The sequence below is a fragment of the Ictalurus furcatus genome, chromosome 3 (assembly GCF_023375685.1).
Source record: "Ictalurus furcatus strain D&B chromosome 3, Billie_1.0, whole genome shotgun sequence".
Lineage (NCBI taxonomy): Eukaryota > Metazoa > Chordata > Actinopteri > Siluriformes > Ictaluridae > Ictalurus > Ictalurus furcatus.
The window spans coordinates 11,186,797-11,212,564 of NC_071257.1; the positions used below are offsets into that span (position 1 = coordinate 11,186,797).

Genomic DNA, 25,768 nt, shown 5'->3' on the forward strand with positions numbered 1-25,768 from the left:
ATTGCTACATTGTCATGTAATGGGTTTGTTACAGTACTGTCCGGTTTTAATTTAATGGCCTGTATTTCACGTCTAATATTTTCAACCTTATCAATGAAAAATTTCATGAAATCTTCACTGCTATGTAATGATTGAGTGTTTCTCTCTGTAGTGGTTTTATTCCTAGTTAATTTTGCTACTGTGTTCAAAAGGAATCTAGAATTGTTTTTGTCGTCTCCTATTAAGGTGGAGAAATAGATTTTTCTAGCATCGCCAAGAGATTACCTATATTTCAGTAGGCTCTCCTTCCATGCTGTTTGAAATATCACCAGTTTGGTTTGACGCCATTTACGTTGTAATTGTCGAGTTGTCTGTTTTAAGGTTCGCGTGTGATCGTTATACCAGGGTGCTAATTTTTTTTCTCTAATTATTTTTCTTTTGAGTGGAGCCACTCTATCTAGCGTGTATCCACATCCAAATCTAGATCCAAATCTAATTGATGTTTCTGCGAGGTTATTTATGAAGCTCGGTGCAGTAGCTGATGTGTAGGTACGTTTTACGCGGTAGCGAGGCGAGGTGGAAATATTATGATCAATACGTATTATGAACAAGATAAGATAATGGTCTGAGACAACTTCAGACTGCGGAAAAATTATAATATTTTCTATACTTAGTCCGTATGTTAGTATGAGGTCAAGAGTGTGACCACCATTATGAGTAGGCCCGATTACGTTCTGATTAATCCCTACTGCATCTAAGATGGACACAACCGCTAATCTTAGAGGGTCTTCCAGGTTATCAAAATGAATATTAAAGTCTCAGACGATTAATGCTTTATCTACAGACACAACCAGGTTTGAGACAAAGTCTGCAAATTCACTAAGAAATTCAGTATATGGCCCTGGGGGTCTGTAAATAATAATTAGAGGAATTGACTTATTTTTTGTGGCTACATAACTTATACTGGTATAAAGAATTTCAAAAGAATTAAATTTATGCTTAGGTTTTTGTGTGACGACTAGATTTTTACTATGGATGAGACCAACACCTCCTCCTCTACCAGTTGAACGAGGCTGATGTACATAACTGTATCCAGGAGGACTGGCTTCATTTAATGCTATGTACTCGTTTGGTTTAATCCAAGTTTCTGTTAAACACATTAAATTACATTCCTGATCAGTAATGATGTCGTTAACAATAAGAGCCTTAGACGCAAGAGATCTAATGTTTAATAGTCCTAGCCTCAGATCAAAAGTGCTGGCTGTGCATTCAATATGATTTAATTTTATGTTAATTAGGTTACGAAGATGGACTTTCCGAGATTTTCTATATATTTGTATAGCTCGGGGAACAGACACAGTCTCTATAGTATGTATTACCGGTGCCAGATTTTTAATTGAACATTGATAATACTGAATGTTGTTATTATTGGAAGATGTACTTATGGTAGGCAGTCACTTGGAGTGTAGCGCCTTGGAGATGTTGTCTGACAGCAGTTCCGCTCCAAGGCTGCTGGGGTGCAGGCCATCAGGACGAAACAACCTAGGACGCTCCCAGAACAGATTCCAGTTATTGACAAACACCAGATTCTGCTCATTACACCAAGAGACTAACCAATCATTTAATGCTAGAAGTCTACTGAACTTTTCTGCTCCACGTCTGTATGTGGGAAGAGGTCCAGAGACGTTGATCTTCGCGGTGGGTGATCTGCCTCGTACCGTCTCGATCAGGCTGGAGAAGTCCCTCTTCATAACCTCCGTCTGCCGCAGCCTGGTGTCGTTCGTCCCCGCGTGCAGCACAACCGCTCCAATGCGCTCGTGCTTCTTCAGGATCCTGGATACCTGCGCAGCGACATCAAGGACACAAGCACCAGAAAAACAGTGTGTGCGCACCTTACCTTTAGATGAGGCTACACGGACGTTCCGCACAATGGAGTCCCCGACGATCACAGCGTTGGGTCTGGTCTGACGGAGAGGGGCGAAGCGGTTCCTGGTTGGAATCTCGAACACCGGAGGTGGAGAGGGTCCAGCCCGCGCCTTCCGCCGTTGGTTCACCCAAGGCCCGAGGTGTGTTGGCGCCGGCGTGACTGAGACCACGGCTGGGAAAGTCCTAGGTGCACGGTCCCTGCACAGAGAAACACACGGCGTAGAGAGGCTGAGAGTGGAAATACCACGCTGTGTGCTTACCTTGGATATGTGGGCAGAGGCACAAGATGTTTCCAGCGCAGTTTGTCGCTCCAGCAGCTGGGCCTGCTTGTCGAGTAGGCCGCGGATCTGCTTCTCCACATCCTCCAGTTCCAGCCGCACCATGTGAAGCTCGAGCGAGTCCTCATCTGCACTCAAAACCGGAGAGACAGCAGACATATTTGTTTTTTAAACAGAACAGCGGTAAATGAGAAATGTGAAAACATAAACAAGGCTAGCGGTAGGTGATGCTAGCGGGCTACGGGCTACAAGCTAGTCGCAAGCTAGTCGCAAATGGTTTGTAAAAAAAAAAAAAAAAAAAACGGATCAAATTTAGCAACAGCGCAACGTTACGATTGTTTTATCTAAAATAGTGTCAGTTATATTTGTATAACGTAAGGTAAATAATTTTAAAGTATAGAGATTAGAAGAAATTAATGTAATAGCGTTAGCTCGAAGGGTGCTGCTTCCTCAGTGACACTTCAGGTTGCCAGATACTCCCGTCATGAGACCAACAGTGTAATTTAATGTAAAATAAATGTTCCCATACTTTAGAGGAGGTCTGTTTAACATGGTCCACCATTTCCTTCAAATGTGTTTTTAGTCTAAGTGAAGTGACGTCATGCCGCAGCGTTCTTCATTGCTAATAGCTGTCCAAGATAATGACATTTATCGCAATATAGTCATTTTTAGAATAATATTTTGCATTCATTTAGAGGAAGTGTTTGTGTTGGTCCTCCTGAACGGTGTGTAAATGTGTCTGTAGGTCAGTGCATGTACCAACTTGGCAACAGTAAGCCACGGCGATTGCAGTGGACCTGGCTCGGCCATGCAGAGCTGTGTTACGGCTCCTGCATGCTATACGTCTCCACACTGCAGATGTACATCCTGCTTCAGTTCAATCACAAAGAGGTACTAATTTAGAGCGACTGGCCAGACCCAGGTTTTTGGGGGTTTTTTTTAAAGACAAATTACTCTGGGGTGTGTTTTTATATTAACATTACCAGGCTATAAAACCTACTTTATTCCCATATATGCTTTTGTCTCACTGTCTTTTACATCCTTCCTGGTGACCTTCTCTTCCTCAGGAAGTAAGTGTGGAGGCTCTGCAGCAGGCCACTGGCCTGTCTCAATCTGTACTGGTCCATGCTCTCACACCTTTGATCTCAGAGAAGGGAATTCTGACCAGTGAAGGCTTTAATCAGCATCTTCAGAAGGGTGAGTTTGCTAAGTTTCCAGTACTTTATTGGTCGGCCATATATAGTCTGTTTTGTGTTTTAATCCTTATGAAATATGTTTTGATAATATTCAGTGTATTTGTTGTGACTCTTTAGGAGTTTTTAATGAATTATATATTAGAATCTCTATCAAATGGGGAAATTACTTCCATTATTATTATTATGTTTTATTTTATTTTTTTAGATTGATGTGTTAACTAATTTGCTCTTAATTCTTCAGGGGTTCTCAGGTTGAATAAGATGTCCTTGGCACAGAGCTCAGATAAGCAAAGGTATTGCTATCTCCTGCCAAAACAGACCTACCTGAATGTGGATGAAGATGCAGCACTCACTCTGGAGAGGAAACGGAACCATATGTACTGCCTCATTGTACAGATCATGAAGAACGAGAAGGAGATGCATATAGACAACTTGGTGTTCAAGGTCAAGTCTGATTAGAGCTATTAGTTGTGATGCTCTTAGAGACATAACTGAACAGTGTGCTTGCTAATCTGATACTCTGAAAACATCATAGGAATGTATGCAGAACAAATTGCTCACAGCAGTTACTTATTGATGTCTTCTAATTCCGTGTGTATTTGAATGCTACAGGTGTTGGACACTTGTCAAAAGCAGGAGTCTGCTCGCTCTTCCAGCACCATGCGCTTTAGCTGCAGCACCACAGATGTACTATCCTGCATCATACATATCATCAACAAAGGCTACATCCGCCGCAACGAGGACAACCCACACATTGTGGAGTTCCTGGTAGAAGACCCGTCCACTCCACAGAAGAGCCAGGCCCATTTCTTCAGCAAGCTGGACCTGAACAAGAGCAGCACCAAAGCTGACACCAGGTGTGCTGATGACCCTAGACCACTTGAGCATGGGGAGGGTGAAGACATGAAAAGACTGGGGTGATACTTGCTCTGCCCATTGGGAGCATATTCTTTTTATCTCAGGGCTGGTTTGTCATTTCTCATTCTTAAGAGAGAAAAGATTCTTCTTAATGGCCGGTCCTTCAAGGGGAAGCGGGCTCACATTGTGCTTTCCTGTGTTTTCTTTGTTTCTCCAAAGGAGGACAATATTTGTTTCTTATATATTTCACACAGTCCTTCTTTATTTTTATTTTTTTCCTCCCATATTTTAGAATAATAATAGTCATCAAAACTATGGAATAACACAAATTGAACTATGGGAATTATGTTGTGATAAAAAAAAAAATAATTCCAAAATAATGTAATATTTTAACACTTGTTATCAGGTTAATATTCTCTTCCTGAGGCACCCAACCGGGCGCTAATGGCTATGCAAACATCAGGTATCGCCACTTTTGGCGGATCATAAAGGCGATAGATCCTTCTCTCTGACAGACTCGGATAATTTTTATTTATTTATTTATTTTTATATAATACTCATCTCGTCCCTATCACGTAACAATCGTAGCAACGGATTGACCCATTTATTACTGACAGGCAAAGGTACCTCAGATCCCTCTCAGTTAACCCCATTTGACGAAGACCGGCCCCTGATGGCTCATACAAAAGGCCTCTGTTTGAAAAGATCAACGGGAGTTGTATTATCTCCTCTGTCTCTCTCCATCTTTTTATGGCCTCGCTAAGACCCATATTTCTCAACCTTAAGGTTCCATGTCTCCGTCATACGGCGTCCAGCCACCACCGAAACATCCAATGCCGTCAACTTTAGCGGTTCCTCCATCACCAGGTCAGGCTTGATGTATGAGTGTGCAGTTGCAATCACAGGCTCTGTCCATATACTCCGCTTGACCTTCCTAAGCATTTTCTCCGCCAACCGCATCACTCTGTTATGGCGGGCACGGCGGGCCGGGTGCGTGACCTCACATACTTGGAGAACATGATTTAATGTCTCCTGCATAGCACAGGCCCCCCGGCATGTGATATTATCTGCCTTGTCAGGTCTACCGCAAGACCCTCGTGCCTGGTTTCTGTAGCCAGTGGTGGCTTCCCTTGTCGATCTTACCAACTGTAAGCTCTCTGCCATCGACAGCGTCATGCAACTGTGAAGCCCACACATGTTGGGCTTCATCCCTTGTTATAACCATTCCAGCCACCCTGCAAGGGATGTTTATAATTCGCTTGATTTTCTTAAATGATTTCTGGTTGACAACGGACGCACAATATATGCTCTTGCTTGTTAAAAGCTTCTGGAATCTTGATTTCTGGGCTAGAGGGACTGATGAGCTAATGCAGGGAATCCCCAGACCACCATCTTGCACCCTGGCATGTAAATACGCCACCGGGGTGTCATTTGGTAGCCTCAGCCATCTCCGGACACTAGACCTTATTAAAGTGTCCATTCTCTTCATTGTGTTTCTATGTGCGTTCCCCAACACCAGCTCATGAGCTAGTTTGGGCAAGGGGAAAATCTTTAAGATTTCCAGCCTTTGATATGGCTTCAGGGGAGCTTCTGATACTTCTCTCAACATCATCTCCAACCGCCCAGTGTGCTTGGGGGTCACCTTCCCCTTCCAGGTGAACTTCAAACCCAAGTAGCTCTGTACAGATTCTACTCCCATCGGTGCAGTTACTCCACCCGTTGTCCTTAGCCTCCATGGGACCAGAACCACACACTTTCTCTTGCCGTTTCTTGCGATGGTAAGGCCGGTTGACTTTTTGATGTTAAGTCATTCCTCTCGCTCTTAAAGCCTCCTCCAGCCCATCCAATTTTTCTTGGAACCTTTCTGGGCACTCCGCAAAAAGAACCAGGTCATCCGCATATGTAAGTGCGTCGACCATGCGCCGGCCCAGATCAACTCCTATTTCTGGGAGTGCCGCCCTCACGGCTCTGTCTATAGCTAATATGAACAGAACTTGGGACAGCGGATCTCCTTGTTGAACGCCTCTTTCACACTTTGTTACGGTCCCATCCAAGTGCACAGTCGAATGTTTGTATAGATGTTCGAGATAGTACAGTAAGGGTGATGGGATGCCACTGGCCTTCGCCGCATCAATGATGGCCTCATGAGCGACCGTATCGAAGGCCTTTGCCAGATCTAAAAAGGCCATAGCAACTGACTGTGTCTTGTCGTGCGCCCTCCTCAGGATAGCATGAAGCAGGGAGCTCACCTCCAGGCATCCGTCCTTCTGTAAGAAGGCATATTGCAAAGGAGAGAATGTTACATTCGAGCAAATCCTGCGAGCTAAAATCCTATGGAAGGTTCTTGTGATAACAGAGGTAATTGATATCGGTCTGAATTCCCCGGGTGTCACCGGGTTTCCTGTTTTCGGAAGGAACACCACTTGGGCTGTGGTCAGGATCTCAGGGAGCTCCTCAAGTGCTAGAATCAGGTTAAGGTACCCAGCCAGCGTGGGCTGGTGCCATTGAAGCAAATCCTTTACCTCAGCTTTGTCCAGCCCCACTGCCGTGGCACCCATCCCCCGCAGTGCCTCAGTTACTTCTCTTTCGGAGATCAGTGTTAGTATCTCCCACACCTGCTCTTCCTGATCCACTGCTCCACATCTAAGCTCATTCGGCATTGTTGTAGACTTTCTACTAAAAATCTCTTTCCAGTACTCCTCCCGACCTTCACAGTGAAAATCCTTCTTTCTATGGGCCTCTCTCCAGCGTCCGTCGAGCACTGTAGCTGCAGCGTCCCTCTTCCTCAGCTTGTAAAGCAGCTGGATGTTGGCATAGTCAGCCCTCCTAATAAGTCTCCTAGATGTTAAACTTTTGACTTCTGTCCTCCTGATCGGTCTGTAAATCCACTTCGAAGGAAAGTTCCTTTCTGCATGGGCGTTCGTGGAAGAGATTGCTGCTTCTCTGCTTAAGTGACCTTGCATAAGGCCCTCCGCAATGTCATTGAGGCAGTCAGCCTCCAGCCGAGTGTCTCTGATCTGATCAACTGCTTTCTTCAGCAGCCTTCTTCTCCAATCATCAGAGGTTACAATCAAAGTCTCTTCTACTACTGCAGCCTGGATTAACTCAGTGGGGGTAGCACTTTGTGTTTGTTTTTGTCCTCCTTCTCTTCTCCTCTGCCGTGAGCTGGTCTCCCTCTCTCTCGCTACTTGTCTGGAGTCCCTTGTCATGTGTTCTCCAGCCTCTCTGCAGTCAGCTTCCCTGGGTGGACATGGTGGTAGCCACTCCAGCACCTTTAGCCTCTTCCTAATGGATTCCACAGTGCGGTTTCCCACTAACGTTCTTCTCAGCAGAGCGGCATGGTCTTTTTCCAACATCCCGTGCTTCCACAAGAGGTCTGCCTGGCGCTGAAGCTCTTCGTCTTCCACCCTACTCCATACTCTTCTTCCAGCTGACGCCTTACTTGGAGACGTTGAAACGGGAGGAATCGGTGCAGATAGCACTTTAGATTGCTTCTTCTTTTCTGTAATGCCCGTCCCTTCCCTCTCCTGGGCCGGGCACCAGCCAAGCAGCTTCAGGCGCTTTTTCAAAGCCTCCGTGGATCTCATGGGGAAATACTGCCGCAACTGCTCCAGGTGCTGCTTCTTCATCAGTCCTTCTTGCCAGACGTTATTGGCATGCCTTCGCAGGGCACTGTCTTCATCAGCCGACCAGACCAGCTTCCTCGTAGGCATTGACACTAGCCTCTCAGCATTCCACTCCTCCGGATGACTAGCATCTTACATGACTTAGCATCTTCAAAGTAGACACCCTTTGTGCCTAGAATTTCCAGAAATGTATTCTTCGCATTTTCTCAACTGATTTCTTGAGGAATCTCCCTGAGATGCTTTATAAACAGTATTAAAGGAGTTCCCACCTACGCTGCACACTTATTGGCTGCTTTTCGGAATATTTCGCTCCAGGTCATCCATTTAACAAAAAAATTAATAAATAAAATGTTAGCTTTCTAATGAAAGAATTGAATATGTTGGCACAATTATATTTTTTTCTACAACACCGATTTCAAACCTTTAATCATACACCTTCAGATCAAAAACTTTTTAAAATCATGAGAAACGTTTCAGTCAAGTGTTTCCAAACTTTTGGTCGGTAGTGTATATTAGAGGCTCATTGGTTTTTTTGATTAAGGAAAGCTAGATTCTTACCTGGAATGGTGGCCAAGTGTTAAATAATGTTAAACACTGCCATAGGTGTAGACTTAATTCCTGGTGATTTGCTCAGTGCCACTGAAATGGCATCAACTCCCCCTTTTTTGGTAGATGGAGAATGTTCATTTCAGATTTGTCAAAATGCTTTTGCTGAAGTGACCAAACACAGATACCAGTTTGAGAAATCTAAAAATGTTCTTCCAGTTCATTTTACCTGAATAAAGCCAAATGTGCCTTGGATTTATTTGATAAACTTTGTAATAAATAGAGGAACTAGATGAAAATGTGCGGAACACAGAAATGCAGACAGTCCGGTAATTTTATTTGCTGTGTGCTTAAACTAACCACCAGATTTACACATGGAGATGTTTAGAAGCTGGCAAGCCTACAAGTATGTTTTATTAAATTTAAGAAATAAAACTTACTCAATTTCCATTTTTGTTGCATTTGTTTTTATTCTCTTAACACTTAATAAATTGATCATTTCTATAAATCCCTTTAAAGTCATCGTTGTTGATGTGACTGCCAGTGTAAATGTATCCTTTGATCCAAACCATTGGCATTTGGCTCATATGAAGAAAAAAAATATTATTTTTGCTTACACAGTTATTGATATAATGCAGAGTACAGATGAGAAACCAGTAGACTTTGATATGGGGTACTTGGTTCATTTGAACCCCTTAACACACATTGTGATTTGCTTTGTGTGTGTCTCCCCCTGCAGCCTGGGAGGCCCTGTTATGGCCCCTCAGCGGGTGGAGGATGGGGCGTTGGAGACTGTGCTCTTCTCCATGGGTCGCACCATGACCCAGGAGGAGGTGAAGCATCTGATGCGGCGCACCATCCAGCAGTTGGCTGACACACTTAGCTTGGAAGAGGAACCGGCTGAGCACTTGCTCATGCACTGCAAGTGGAACATTGACATGTTGATCCAGCGCTACACAGATGATCCAGAGACCCTGGTGCTGGCTGCCGGCCTCAAGATCCGCAACCCTCAGCCTCCTTCTAGTCCCATGAGTCTCTGCCCTGTGTGTCTTGTGTCCCGGTCTGGGGACAGTGACTCTGACCCAATGATGCTTAGCTGCAGGCACTACTGCTGCAGGGTAATTATCATCCCTTCAACTGATCTCTGCTTTGAATGACGATGTTTAGAGTAGAGACATGTATCTAATAAACCCTCTGTCTAGAATATGAAAAATTTCTACTTAAATTTAGAGCATTTGAAAATGAAAGAGGACAAATGAGGTAACAATTACCAACCAACGGTGGCATTGCTTGACTTCACCATAGTCCATAGGTCCGTAGTTTTCAAGGTGTGTGTTGGATTGATTTTGTTCATGCTGTTCTCTGGGCTGTGTCAAATAGTGCTTTGCTATAAATAGTTTACTGACTATAAATACTCTAAGTTGAAGTAATATGTAAAGTTCTCAATTACTGCATTGTAATGTATTTCGCTGTCCCGCTCAGTCTTGCTGGCAGGAGTACCTGACTGCCCGGATCGAACAGAACCTGGTAATGAACTGTGACTGCCCTATCACAGACTGTCCTGCTCAGCCCACGTCAAAGTTCTTCTACAGTATTCTGACTGACAAGGATACCATTGCAAAGGTCTAAATGTCGTCATTGATTTACAGTTATTTGATGCACAAACTGGAGCTGTGTGTGTATTGTTGTTCATCACAATATTGTCTAGCCTTAAAGAGGCTATTCTTTTCTTATATTTTAATCATTTTAGTTCAGTCCCAGTATTGTTAAAGAATCTGAAATATGTATTTCTTGCAGTATGAGAATGCACTCCTGCGGGGCTATGTTGAGTGCTGCTCCAACCTGACCTGGTGCACCAACCCACAGGGCTGTGACCAGATCCTTTGCAAGGAGAACATCGGCAGCATGGGCACCTGCTCCAAGTGCTGCTGGTCTTCCTGCTTCAGCTGTAACTTCCCTGAGGTAAGAATGCAAACAACCTCATGGCAATTCTTTATGTTCTTTGTGTAAGCTGAAGTTGCATGTCATGGCTGTCGCCATGCAGTTTTTTGTCATAGTTCCAGTCTCATAGTTTTAAGTTGACGTACAAGCTCCGTCAAGGACTGTATCTAACATTTGTCTACAGTATATGTATATGCATTTGTAGAATCACAAGTCTTCTTTTGCAAGGCTCACTATCCAGCCAGCTGCAGTCACATGTCCCAGTGGATGGATGATGGTGGCTACTATGAGGGAATGAGTATGGAGGCCCAGAGTAAGCATTTGGCCAAACTCATCTCCAAGCGCTGCCCAAGCTGCCAGGCACAGATAGAGAAAAATGAAGGCTGCCTGCAGTGAGTATATCCACACATGTATTGTGTATATATATATGACCACACAATGTAAAAGAAATGTAACATTTACCTGTTGTTTACTGCTTGTGTACTTTTGAAAGGAATTCATTTAAACTCTGTGTGCGAAGGTCTAAATGAAATACAGCTTACGCAGTTATGTAGAGAAACTCAGTAATTACACAAATTTTCACTGGGTGCACTGTTAGCTAATGTGGTCCAAGTTGAATAGTGACTCACTGACAGTCAGATGAAAACTATGATTGATCATTGTAAGAATGTGCTGTACATCTAAATGTCACATAAAACAACGGAGAGAGGGATTACAATGCAGCACATAAAGTGCCATAGGACTGCTGGACATCAGGCATTATGGTTTACATCTGTTTATTTTATTATTTTATCTGTTTATTCAACTGTTAAATTACTCGCAAAAATGCCAATTATAATTGTTTGCTTAAATGGCAACTACACAAATTCATGACTGTTGAATATGAATAAACATGGAAAGCAAACAATTTTTCAGAAAAATTGCTGGTGATACGGTACAAGATGTATTTTGTACAATCAGCCAATGCAGCAGCAGTGCAGTGCATAAAATAAAGCAGGTACAGGCCAAGTTCAGTTGAGATCTCGCTGACTTTAACTGTGGCATGGATGTTGGTGTGAAATGTGCTGGTTTTGAATATTTCAGAAGATACTGATCTCCTGGGATTTTCGTGCACAACAGTCTGTAGAGTTTATACAGAATGGTGTGAAAAACAAACCTCATGTGACTGGCAGTTCTGCAGGCAGATAGGCTTTGTTGATTGAAAGAGGTCAGAGCAGAATGCCCAGACTGGTTTTGAGCTGACAGGAAGGCTACAGTAACTACTCTTTACGACTGTGGTGAGAGGAAAAGCGTCTCAGAAACGCACATCACGCGTTGAGGCGGATCAGCAACAACAGCAGGAGACCGCATCAGGTTCCACTCCTGTCGGCCAAGAAGAGGTTATATTGGGCAGAGGCTTACCAAAGCTGGGCAGCTGAAGATTGAAAAAGGAACCAGGCAATGTTTTTCCAATCTTTAACTGCCTAGTTTTAGTGAACCTAAGTGGGCACCACTGTAGCTGAGATCCCTATTTTTGGCTGATGGGAGTGGAACCCAGTGTTGACTGTTATGGCTCATCCTCCTCACTGCAGTTCAACATGCTGGGCTTTCCGAGATGCTTTTCTGCTCACTACGGTTGTAATGAATAGTTATTCAAGTTATCCTAGCCTCCCTGTCAACTCGAACCATTCTGCCCATTCCCCTGTGATCTCCCTCATCTACAGGGTGTTTCTGCCAGCAGAACTGCTTATTCTTTGTGAATTCCCATGTTTGATGTAAACATTAACTGAAGCTCTTGACCTGTATCTGCATGAATTTATGCGTTGTGCTGCTGCCGCATGATTGACGCGCCTCTGGATTTTGAATTGTATGAATGAGCAGGGGTACAGATGCTTCTATTAAAGTGGTCTATGTATGTAAGATATAAGACGTGTGTGTGTGTGTGTGTGTGTGTGTGTGTGTGTGTGTTCTGGTAGTATGACCTGTGCCAAATGTAACCATGGATTTTGCTGGAGGTGTCTTAAGCCCTGGAAACCTACTCATAAAGATTATTACAACTGTTCAGCCATGGTGAGTGCTGTACCTGGCATGAGTTTTCACATTGCACTCAGGATAAACTCTACACATGTCTCTTGGTCGTATGCTTAATCATTGGCTGTTTGTAGGCTTACTTGTGTTATAATCTTAATAATTATAATGTATCCGTCATTACAGGTCAGCAAAGCTGCAAGGCAAGAGAAAAAGTTCCAGGACTATAATGAGCGGTGTACTTTCCATAACCAGGCCAAGGTTAGGATCTGTATATCACAATAATATCTCTTTCTGTAATGCTGCTTTTAAATGCTAAATCTGCCTGTATTTTACTGTGTTAATCCCCCTGTTTAGGAGTTTGCGATCAATCTGGAAAACAAAGTGTCTTCCATCAATGAAGCCTTGCAGATGAAGTCTTTAACATTTGTTATTGATGCCTGCAAGATTCTTGCCCAAGGTCGAAAGGTAAGCTCTTTTAAATCTATTCTGTAATTTCATTTATGCAATGTTAGTTACTTTCCAAAGCTACATATCTACATCCATTCTCCCATTGCACAACAAATTGTGATTTACTTACTCTAAAATGCAAACGTAAAAACTTACTCAAATAGAATTTTGTGGGTTTTTTTTAAGTGACACTCAGGTGAACATCACACACCTTGTTCAGACTTAGTATTAAGATCCGTCACGAGTGGATAGCTGAGAAAGATGATCTGCCAAAACCACCCCCAGATGCCAATAGGAAAAGTCAAACAAAATATTTATATTTAGCTGCCGGGTGGCATTTCCTTATTACTCACAGTGTCAGTGACAGAGCAGTGTTTAATACAGCTTGTGCAAAGCTGTACGTTCATGTGTTTTCAACAACCACATAAATGAAAAGTAGCTGTTAAGTGAAAAAGAGGGAAGTAAATTCCACAGTAAATCATGAGTTGCAGACATAGTTACTGCCTATCGTGAGAGCTGTCAGTTTGGGATTTACAATATCAGTCTCTCAAAAACACAGCTGTAATAAACTTGACCACAGAGTCTACAGTAATGTTACTATTGCAATTCTTTAAGTTGTGTTTTTATTTTTATTTTTTATTTTTTTTAAAGCTCTCAGAATATTGTGCTTGATATTGAAAGATTCAGGCAAAATCCATGTACAAAAAAACAAAAACAAACAACTCCCAGACAAGTGATCTTCATTTAGTGGGAAAACTGCAAACCTGGCAACTCCGGTCAGGGACACACTGCAGTTCACAACCAATGCAATGTAGGTTCATTCCAGACCACCTTTGCAACTGGTCTCAGTGATGTGTTCTCGTGTACACTCATGATCTAGTCCCCTGAGATGAAAGTTAACGCCAGGTCTGAATAGCGTCAAAAGTTAGCTGAACTCATTCGTAGGAGCGCGGTTTTCTGTTGTGTGTGTGTGTGTGTGTGTGTGTGTATAAGATAAAGTCTGTGTACATGAACTGCCAGTCTACTGTAGCCTCAGGCTTTTTCAAGTAGTAATCTATTTTAGGGCTGCAACTAACGAGTATTTTCATAATCGATTAGTTGGCCGATTATTTTTTCCATTAATCAGATTTGGCAAACTTTCCGATTTGTAAAAAATGGATGTCTCCCATTTGAGATGATATTACCTTTCTAAAATTCATACACTAGACCAGTGATTCTCAACCTTTTGTGAGCTTTGGACCCCTATAATATTTCAAACAATCCACAAGGACCCCCTCACTCCACAACAATTATAGGCTATATATTAAACAGTCATTTCTATACATGTTGCCTTATTTTATTAATAAACATTCAATTTGAATGTTAATATTATTAATCAAAACATTTCAAGATTTAATTTTTTACAATTTATAGTTGGTGTGACATTTAATTTTACTCTCTGAATTATCCTTTGTTTATTTTATCCATCAATGTGACACTTGAACTTATCTACCACTCATAAGTTTTTGCAAATTATCATTTCATTTGTAAATAAATTTAAAATAAATCCATCAATGAATGATCATCAGCTCAGCTAATGTGATATTTGCGAATAATCAAATTAATTAATTTTAAAACATCTCATTTGAATATGTTTTGGTACATTTAACAAAAAATATATGGCTACATTGCATCTGGAAAGTATTCACTGCGCTTCTCTTTTTCCACATTTTGTTATGTTACAACCTTATTCCAAAATGGATTAAATTCATTATTTTCCTCAAAATTCTACAAACAATACCCCATAATGACAACATGAAAGAAGTTTGTTTGAAATCTTTGCAAATTTATTAAAAATGAAAAACAAGAAAAGTACATGTACATAAGTATTCACAGCCTTTGCTCAGTACTTTGTTGAAGCACCTTTGGCACAAATTACAGCCTCAAGTCTTTTTTAGTATGATGCTATAAGCTTGGCACACCTATTTTTGGGCAGTTTCTCCCATTCTTCTTTGCAGGACCTCTCAAGCTCCATCAGGTTGGATAGGGAGCATCGGTGCACAGCCATTTTCAGATCTCTCCAGAGATGTTCAATCGGGTTCAAGTCTGGGCTCTGGCTGGGCCACTCAAGGACATTCACAGAGTTGTCCTGTAGCCACTCCTTTGTTATCTTGGCTGTGTGCTTAGGGTCATTGTCCTGTTGGAAGATAAACCTTCACCTCAGTCTGAGGTCCAGAGCGCTCTGGAGCAGGTTTTCATCAAGGATGTCTCTGTACATTACTGCATTCATCTTTCCCTGGATCCTGACTAGTCTTCCAGTTCCTGCCGCTGAAAAACATCCCCACAGCATGATGCTGCCACCACCATGCTTCACTGTAGGGATGGTATTGGCCAGGTGATGACTGGTGCCTGGTTTCCTCCAGACATGACGCTTGCCATTCAGGCCAAAGAGTTCAATCTTTGATCTGAGAGTCCTTCAGGTGCCTTTTGGCAAACTCCAGGCGGGCTGTCATGTGCCTTTTACTGAGGAGTGGTTTCCGTCTGGCCACTCTACCATACAGGCCTGATTGGTGGAGTGCTGCAGAGATGGTTGTTCTTCTGGAAGGTTTTCCTCTCTCCACAGAGACATGCTGGAGCTCTGTCAGAGTGACCATTGGGTTTTTGGTCACCTCCCTGACTAAGGCCCTTCGCCCCCAATCGCTCAGTTTGGCCGGGCGGCCAGCTCTAGGAAGAGTTCTGGTGGTTCCAAACTTCTTCCATTTACGGATGATGGAGGCCACTGTGCTCACTGGGACCTTCAATGCTGCAGAAATGTTTCTGAACCCTTCCCCAGATCTGTGCCTCGATACAATCCTGTCTTGGAGGTCTACAGACAGTTCCTTGGACTTCATGGCTTGGTTTGGTTATCTGTGGGACCTTATATAGACAGCCTTTCCAAATCATGTCCAATCAACTGAATTTACCACAGGTGGACTCCAATCAAGTTGTAGAAACATCTCAAGGAGGATCAGTGAAAACAGGATGCACCTTAGCTCAATTTTGAGTGTCATGGCAAAGGCTGTGAATACTTATGTACATGTGCTTTTTTTTTTTTTTTTTTTAAATAAATTTGCAAAGATTTCAAACAAACTTCTTTCATGTTGTCATTACGGGGTATTGTCTGTAGAATTTTGAGGAATTAATGAATTTAATCCACTTTGGAATAAGGCTGTAACATAAAATGTAGAAAAAGTGAAGCACTGTGAATACTTTCCAGATGCACTGTATGTAATATTATTGAAACATTTTGTTAAACTTTCCTATGGACCCCCTGCAATTACACCACTGACCACTAGGGGTCCACGGACCCCTCCGGTTGAGAAACAATGCACTAGATGGTAGTGCATAGTGTAAGTGTATAGAACGTCATTTGTGACACAACTTCAGTATTTACTCTCCGAAGCGTGTTTTCGGAACAGAAGTAACGTAATGAGTAAATGTACCGCGCGCAGACCAATTAATCGATAATATGATTTGTTGACAACGATTTTCATAATCTATTATTATCGATTTTATTGATTAGTTGTTGCAGCTCTAATCTATTTTCTGTTCGTGATTTCTACTTTTTGCTGCTCAGGTGTTGGCCTACTCATGTGTGTACAGCTATTACAACCAGGACACAGAGAAAATGGATGTCATGGAGCAACAGACTGAAGCCCTGGACCTTCACACTAATGCCCTGCAGATCTTGCTTGGTTAGTGTTGAAAATAAAAAAAAAACTGTAAACATTGCAATTTGCAGTCAGTCTGATCAGTGCAAATATTTGACTGTCCATAATTTAAATTCTAGTGTAAATGTTTAAACAGTCTGTCTGTTTTGCACTGTGCAGAGGAGACGCTGTTGCAGTGCACAGACTTGGCATCTTGTGTGCGACTGCTGAAGCCAGAGCACCTTAACACTGGCCTGGAGCTTATTCGCCGCATCCAGGAGCGTCTAGTGGCAATCCTGCAGCACTCTACCCAGGTATGCTCTCATTCAAATGCTTTCATAAAATAGGTTTCTCTTAGCAGTGTGGTTTAGTTTGAGGAAGCTGATAATGCATATGGATACAACCTGTTACACTGATATGACCAATTAGCTACAATTTACAGCTTTTTATTTTCTCTTTATATCCTTATTTTTGTTTGTAGATATCACATGTACTTACAGTTGCGGTCGGACGTTTACATACACTCATCTGGACATGAATGTCATGGCAATATTGGACTTTCAGTAATTTCTTTGAACTTTTCTTTTTTTGGGGCAGAAAGATTGTACAACATACATCTTTAATAAAAAAAAATTTAGCTCACAAGTTTTAATTCATATGGGGTTTTCTGTAGTCAACACAGGACCAAACTATACATACAGGATCAAATATATACAGACAAACACTTAGATTATTAATTCAGTGGCGCTGAAAGTTCTAAAATGTCCTTTAATTTTCCAAGACCAAGGCCTCTTAATTTCCTGTTAGTGATCATGATTGACTATAGCTGGCAGTTTCTCTCTGTGCCAACATAAAAAGGGTTTGTTTGACAGCACTCATTGGATTGATCAACACACAGCGCTCTGGGAAAGTCCAAGGAGCACAGTGCAGATCTGAAAAAGAGGATGGTGGATTTACACAAGTCAGGAATATCTCTTGGAGCCATTTCTAAACAATTGCAGATTCCAATATCATTAGTTCAAACAATTGTACGTAAGTACAAGTTATTGGGAAGTGTAGCCAGTTTGCCAAGGTCTGGAAGAAGACCCAAACTGTCACCCTCAGCTGAGGGGAAATTGGTTCGGATGGTCAGGAACCACCAAGGCACAGGCCTGACATGAACTGGAAGCTGCCGGAACATTAGTGTCCCTGTTTACTGTAAAGGGAGTTTTACACTGCCATGGTCTGAAAGGCTGCTGTCCAAGAAAAAAGCCCCTGATCCAAAATTGACACTTTCTAGCCTGTCTGAAGTTTGTGGCTGACCATATGAACAAAGAAAAGGCCTTCTGGAGGAAAATTTTATGAAATTTTAGATGAGACAAAGATTGAGTTGTTTGGCCACAATGACCAGAGGTATGTTTGAAGGAGTAAAGAACACTGTACCAACTGTTAAACATGGTGGTGGTAGCAGCATTATGCTCTGGGGCTGTTTTGCTGCCAGTGGAACTGGTGCATTGTACAAAGTGGATGGAATAATGAAGAAGAAGGATTACCTTAGAATTATTCAGCATAATCTCAAACCATCAGCCAGATGGTTGAAACCTGGACACAATTGGTTGTTCCAGCAGGACAGTGACCCCAAACACACATCAAAGCTGGTTGTGGATAAAGCAAGCTAACATTAAGCTTTTGGTATGGTCTTCACAAAGTCCTGATCTCAACCCTTTCAAAAAATTTGTGGACTGTGCTTAAAAGTTGAGTCAGGGCCAAGAAACCAATAAATGTCATTGAACTTTATCAAGTCTGCCAAGACGAGTGGTCAAATATCCAACCAGAATTCTGTAGAAGCTGCTTGATGGCCAGCAAAAGCGTCTGCTCGAGGTGAAGGGACATTCAAATAAATATTAGTTGTGCTGTATGTATATTTTTGACCCTGTATGTATAATTTTGGTCCTGTGTTGACTAAAGAAAACCCCAAATAAATTAAAACTTGTGAACCAAATTCTTTTTATTTTTTATTAAAGGTGTATGTTGTACAATCATTTTGCCCCAGAAAACGAAAAGTTCAAAGAAATTATTTAAAGTCCAATATTGCCATGACATTCATGTTCATGAGCATGTGTAAACTTTCGACTGCAACTGTATATACATCCAGATTTATGTTGATGACCAACTTATTTTGTTTTATTTTATTTTTTTATTTTTTTATTTTTTTTGTAGGACTTCCGTGTAGGATATCAGTCCAAGACTGGGCCAGATCACGAGGCTGCACAAGCCTTAAATGTTGCTAACAACACAGAAAAGAGCAAAGAGTGAGTTGCACCAAAAAGAGTAACATCAATTCTCCCAAACTTGCAGGCTCTGATTTACTAAGATCCAAAATAACAAGCACTACAGGGTCACTATTTACACAAGGTTTTCGCATGTGCTGGTCAGAAGTTATTGAAGAATATTCTAGAAGAGCACAGCTCTGACGGTAGTGCCTATCACTAATTCAAATCACAGGTTTATATTAATGCTATAAGTTCTAGTATGCTATCGTTTCTATGGTAACAGCTCATACACATGGAATTGTGTGCCTAATGCTCAAAGTAATCTTAGGATGATGATGATAAATGTGCTGTTACTTAACAAAAAAAAAAAGTCTGTTAGCAACAATGCTGATTGCATCAGAGATGCAAATTTGTGATGAATATCAAATAGGAACAGAAGTTTACCACCAATTTTTGTTTCTAATTATTTTGCTGTAATCTGAAGGCATCATTTAGATTACATCATTAGATTACTAAATTGCATTGCAAAAATATCCCTGCTGTTCGATAGAAAAGCCCCAAACTGCGTATTCATTAAGCCAAATGCCTGACTGGGATAAAGTGGTTACTGCAGATGATGATGATTCAGCCAAATGCACAGTTAGTAAATCAACTTGCAAGTTTTTTTGTTTTGTTTTTTTTTGTAAGTTTTTTTTTGTTTGTTTTTAAAAACATTTTTTTACACACACAAACCATGAGTAAATCAGGGCCACAGTGAAAACTAGATTTAATATTGAACTTTAATGGTAGAGGAAATGGAATGTCTTAACCTAAGTATTCTGTGCAGAATATGAATCTTTCTGTGAGACCAAATGCATTTAGCAGAGTAAAACAGTTGACCTGTTTTCAGGACCAAATCAGATAGAGGCTCTGAGACCGGAGACTCCGACAACAACAATAACCACAATGAAGATGGGGGTGAGGAGGCAGAGGAGGATGATGAATATGATGATGAGTATGTCCCGGAATGGCACGAAGACTACGACGAGGAGGATATTGACGAGGACGACTTTTTCTCTGATGACGACGAATCTGAGAACCTAGAGAGGGACTTTGTTCCTTACGACTGAATTAAAAATGAATGACCAGTCACTGTGCCTAGGAACTAGGAAGGAATAAAGTGTGTGGATTGATGCATCAGCTTCAGTTCTGGAGGTCTCCCTGTGCTGTAGAGATCAGTGTTTCCCCCTCATGTATCTTACATATTCAGTAATTCAACAGAGATGTGGAACAGTGGAGAAAGCAGGAAAGTGTGCAGGGCAGCAGGATCCTTGTGACTGAAAACACTGGTCTAAAAAAAAAAAAAAAAAAAAAAAATAGTAAGCAATCATTCGCAACATCATAAATGTTGGTGGATGAAAAAAATAAAGAACTTTAATTTTTTTTTATTTAATCTTTTTCCTTTTTGGCTTCTTAGCTAGCTAAGCCTCTGTATCAAACTACATTGTTGCACTTATGGTTGCTCATTATTATTTAGAATAAAATTAATACACTTATGTTTACGCTAATTATTTTCTTTTCCTGACATCCTAAAAGCAGATACGGTTACCATCAATATAGCGAAGGATATGCCAAAGCATAGGCAATTGCACACATTGCTGGACCGAAGTCCTCTCTTGTTAATAACCTGAGCTGCTTTTGTTTGTTTTTTTTACACTTTAGTCACAGCGATAAAGAAGGGATATGTATCCAAGTATCAAAAAAAAACCTCTTCACAAAAGCAGTATATATTTATGATCTTTAAATCCACACTGTTTGCCTTGATTTATTTTATGAATTCTTTTGAAGGCTTTAATATACTGTATTTCTGAACTGTTCCTGGTTCCATTTCATTGAAAGATTAAAAATCTTTGTAGAGTCCAGTATTATTTGAAGTAAATTTTGTTCAGGAGAATTTTAGTCTTTGAAAAGGAATCTGAACACGGTTCGCAAAAAAAAAAAAAAAAGTTAGTTTGTAAGTACAAACTTCTGATAGCTTGGTTCAAAAAAATCTGTTATGGCAATAAATAACTGAACGTATCAAAGGATCATATTTGCGGAGCAAACTTTATTTTGCTGTTTCCCCCTCAGAATAAGAAATCAAACCTTTTAAAAACATGTTTATGTTGTATAAAAATGCAGAGATGATAAATATCTTGCAGTGTCTCACACAATCTGTTGTAGGTTTTCTTTATATAGTAGTATACTGTTCTGCTCATTTAATGTTCTCTCTTAGGCTTGTGCTAAGTAAATAAAAATACTTTTCTTCGATTGCTTGTTCTGATTAATTGTAAAATTATTCTGGTTATTAATTATGCGGACTTTGCCACAGGTTGCACTAAGGGCATGCACAAATGAGGACCACAAGTCCGCTGTTTGGGACAGGGCTTACTTTTTGCTGTGTCCACAATGGTCCCCTACTCACTATTTCCTACACTGGAAAATCACTACATAGCAATCCATTATAGGTAGGGATATTTCTGAAATTTTGGGGGGCCTAAACATCATCATACTCTCCCATTTTGTTTGTATTCACCTGTGATGTTCTCTACTGAATTTATCTTCCAAAATATAAGCAAATCAGCAATTTATCCCACAGTAACATTAACCAGAAGAATGACCAAGGGGCACAGATGACCCCAGTCTCGATGCACGCCTCTAACTGAAGGGACATTGCTAGAGTATTTTTTGGCATTTCACAGCCACCTTGAGAACTCCATTTTTTTTTTTTTTTCCTTTTTTTTTTTTTTTTTAAACTACAGGGTGTCCCATAAAATCTCCATACATAGGGTACTGTTTATTCGGTTGTGCCTTCATAGTGGATGTTGGTGGTTGGTCTACAACACTTCCAGTCTTTTTGAGTTTGTAAATTAATTTGGCAACAGTGTGATGTACTGTGCTTGCCAGGTTTCCTGATAAAGTTCATCACAACCTCAGCTTCCCGATCCACCCATGAGAATGATTTCAATACATCCTTCTTTTGTCGAAAACATTCTTAAAGACTATCTGAAAAAATATATATCAAATAAACTATGTATTTTTTGTAATTTTAAGACCTTTTTTTTGTAACACCCAAAGTGTTGATTTCCCCTATGTATGGAGACTTTTGGACATGCTGTATTTTAGCTAAATATCTTACTGATTTAATATCTCCCACTTTATTGCTTTTTTTGGTTGTTTTTTTGATAATTTGTTATCTTACTAAGGTTATTGGCTAATTAAACAATACTATAAACTTGTAAATTAGCTCATCATGCCTGGACTTGTATTCCATATGTGATTTATGCTATACTTTTGATCTCTAGCTTTCCATTTACAACTGTTTGTTCACCTGAAGCAATAAGCAATCACGCTGCTGAAAAACATGAAATGCAACACACAACCGGTATCAGCAGAGGATCTTTAAGAATTAAATGCTGGATTTTGGTGAGAAGTGAATGTAATTCCCTGTTAAATTGCATTTCACTTTTCATCAGTGTCATCAGGGAAAAGTGCATTATGGGATCATGAAGCCATTTTATTAGGTTTGGTTCTTTTGTACACCTCCTGCAAACACATTCACATGCACCATGAGCTTAAATCGATTTAAGTGTGCGTGTATGGGTTGTTGTTGTTATTATTATTATTATTATTATTATTATTATTATTTTATAAAACCTTCATGCTTTATAATGAATCAAAGTTGAAGGCTTTGTATGATGACAAAATCCAGAGGGATGCCAAGCAGCAATACGTGAATGAACACGTATTTTGTATACACTGGGGCAGCGATCAAGGCAAGGAAAGGCAAATTTATTTGTATAGCACATTTTCAACAACAAGGTAATTCAAAGTGCTTTACATGAAACATAAAATCAACACAAAGCAACATTTAAAAAAAAAAAAAAAGACATTAAAAGAGTTCATAAAATATATAAAAATAAAGTAATTATATATATATATTTATATATATTTATATATATATATTTATATATATTTATATATATATTTATATATATATATATATATATATATATTTATTTATTTATATTTATATTTATATATATATATATATATATATATATATATATATATATATATATAAGGTTATAGTGCAGCATAATATATTAATTAAAATAGCATGATGATTTAATTAAAAGCAGCAGCAAAAAGAAAAGTCTTCAGTCTTGATTTAAAAGAACTGAGAGTTTTGGCAGATCTGCAGTTTTCTGGGAGTTTGTTCCAGATATGTGGAGCATAAAAACTAAATGCTGCTTCTCCATGTTTTATTTTGACTCTGGGAACAGATAGCAGACCTGTTCCAGATGACTTCAGAGGTCTGGATGGTTCATAATGTACCAATAGATCACACATGTATATTGGACCCAAACCATTCAGTGCTTTATAAACTAACAGCAGTATTTTAAAATCAATTCTTTGACAGACAGGAAGCCAATGCAATGACCTCAAGACTGGAGTTATATGATCCACCCTTTTAGTCTTAGTGAGGACCCGAGCAGCAGCATTCTGAATCAGCTGCAACTGTCTAATTGATTTCTTATTTAGACCTGTAAAGACACCATTACAGTAGTCGATGCTACTTGGGGGAGGAGCAGTGGACAGACAGTTGACCAGAATGTGTGAAGTGAATGTGAGCTAATTTAAAAACACTCCATGGATGCTAAGATCTTGTTTGTTTATCATCACAGAGTTCAATCTGATAAAGTGCAGACAGTGTGTCTAATGTAAAGAGTCATATTTATTGTAAGATATATTGCAAAGATTGGGCAAGAGAAAGATGATTATGTCCGTAGCTGAGTAAAAGAAAGAAAGAAAAAAAAGGAGACATCTGTCTCCCTTTTCCAATGTCCATTTTCGGGGACTAATTTCCTGTGCTGTCAGGCAACCACGCCTATGGCTAAATCAGTATTCAGTGCATATTAAAGTTGTTCAGTGAGGTTGAGGTCAGGGCTCTGGGCAGGCCACTCGAGTTCTTCCAAAAAAAATTGTCTTCATGGACCTCACTTTGTGCACAGGAGTTTTGTCATGCTGGAACATGTTTGAGTCTCTTAAATCCAGTGAAGGGAAACTAATGCTACAGCATACAGAGACATCCTATACAATTGTGTGCTTCTAACTTTGTGGTAACAGTTTGGGGAAGAACCACATATGGGTGTGATGTTCAGGTGTTCACATACTTTTGGCTCCGATAGAATAGAATAGCTTGATAGTCATCATCCATCCAGCAATCCATCCATTTTATTACCACTTATCCTAGACAGGGTTGCGGGGAGACTGGAGATTATCCTAGACAGGGTTGCGGGGAGACTGGAGATTATCCCAGGGATCTCGATGCACAAGTTGGGGTACACCCTGACCACAATCGCACACACACACTACAGACTTTCTGGAAATGCCAGTCAACCTACAACGCATATCTTTGGACTGGGGGAGGAAATCGGAGCACCCAGAGGAAACCCCATAGCACTGCGAGAACAGCATATTGTCATCATACACGTACAAATTCGGTTTGTATCTCCCACTCTTATAAGAATAGAGAATAAGTATAATACTATAATGTTGTACATAATAGGAAGAAATTAGCAATTTTGCAATGTGCAAGTCATGACAGCAGAATACAAACTGTAACCCCCAAACACTATCTATCTGTCTGTCTATCTATCTATCTGTCTATCTATTATCTATCTGTCTGTCTGTCTATCTATCTACAGAATCTCACAAAAGTGAGTACACCCCTCACATTTTTGTAAATATTTGATTACATCTTTTCATGTGACAACACTGAAGAAATGACACTTTGCTACAATGTAAAGTAGTGAGTGTACAGCTTGTGCAACAGTGTAAATTTGCTGTCCCCTCAAAATAACTCAACACACAGCCATTAATGTCTAAACCGCTGGCAACAAAAGTGAGTACACCCCTAAATAAAAATGTCCAAATTGGGCCCAATTAGCCATTTTCCCTCCTCAGTGTCATGTGACTTGTTAGTGTTACAAGGTCTCAGGTGTGAATGGGGAGCAGGTGTGTTAAACTTGGTGTCATCGCTCTCACACCCCCTCACACTGGTCACTGGAAGTTCAACATGGCACCTCATGGCAAAGAACTCTCTGAGGATCTGAAAAAAAGAATTGTTCCTCTACATAAAGATGGCCTAGGGTATAAGAAGATCGCCAAGACCCTGACACTGAGCTGCAGCACGGTGGCCAAGACCATACAGCGGTTTAACAGGACAGGTTCCACTCAGAAGTTGAGTGTACGTGCTCAGCATCATATCCAGAGGTTGTCTTTGGGAAATAGACATATGAGTGCTGCCAGCATTGCTGCAGAGGTTGAAGGGGTGGGGGGGTCAGCCTGTCAGTGCTCAAACCATACGCCGCACACAGTATCAAATTGGTCTGCATGGCTGTCGTCCCAGAAGGAAGCCTCTTCTAAAGATGATGCACAAGAAAGCATGCAAACAGTTTGCTGAAGACGAGGAGACAGGACATGGATTACTGGAACCATGTCCTGTGGTCTGATGAGACCAAGATAAACTTATTTGGTTCAGATGGTGTCAAGCATGTGTGGCAGCAACCAGGTGATGAGTACAAAGACAAGTGTGTCTTGCCTACAGTCAAGCATGGTGGTGGGAGAGTCATGGTCTGGGACTGCATGAGTGCTGCCGGCACTGGGGAGCTACAGTTCATTGAGAGAACCGTGAATGCCAACATGTACTGTGACATACTGAAGCAGAGCATGATTCCCTCCCTTCGGAGAATGGGCCGCAGGGCAGTATTCCAGCATGATAACGACCCCAAACACACCTCCAAAACGACCACTGCCTTGCTAAAGAAGCTGAGGGTGAAGGTGATGGACTGGCCAAGCATGTCTCCAGACCTAAACCCTATTGAGAATCTGTGGGGCATCCTCAAATGGAAGGTGGAGGAGCACAAGGGCTCTAACATCCACCAGCTCCGTGATGTCGTCATGGAGGAGTGGAAGAGGACTCCAGTGGCAACCTGTGAAGCTCTGGTGAACTCCATG

General features: G+C 40.9%; 1 protein-coding gene across 5 annotated transcripts in view; it reads left to right on the forward strand.

Annotated features, from left to right (window-relative positions):
* Positions 1-21,016, forward strand: part of LOC128605375 (cullin-9) — a 67,278-nt gene extending 46,262 nt beyond the window's left edge. For all 5 annotated transcript variants that reach the window (XM_053620748.1, XM_053620743.1, XM_053620744.1 and 2 more), the window contains 15 exons: positions 2,929-3,074; positions 3,251-3,380; positions 3,621-3,823; positions 3,992-4,236; positions 9,149-9,527; positions 9,892-10,032; positions 10,207-10,371; positions 10,579-10,742; positions 12,306-12,399; positions 12,544-12,618; positions 12,715-12,825; positions 16,403-16,520; positions 16,656-16,789; positions 18,675-18,766; positions 19,617-21,016. In XM_053620748.1, coding sequence (XP_053476723.1) covers positions 2,929-3,074; positions 3,251-3,380; positions 3,621-3,823; positions 3,992-4,236; positions 9,149-9,527; positions 9,892-10,032; positions 10,207-10,371; positions 10,579-10,742; positions 12,306-12,399; positions 12,544-12,618; positions 12,715-12,825; positions 16,403-16,520; positions 16,656-16,789; positions 18,675-18,766; positions 19,617-19,836 — 2,417 coding nt within the window. In that variant the 3' untranslated portion in view covers positions 19,837-21,016. The remainder of the gene's footprint in view (positions 1-2,928; positions 3,075-3,250; positions 3,381-3,620; positions 3,824-3,991; positions 4,237-9,148; positions 9,528-9,891; positions 10,033-10,206; positions 10,372-10,578; positions 10,743-12,305; positions 12,400-12,543; positions 12,619-12,714; positions 12,826-16,402; positions 16,521-16,655; positions 16,790-18,674; positions 18,767-19,616) is intronic.
* Positions 21,017-25,768: the final 4,752 nt, after the last annotated feature.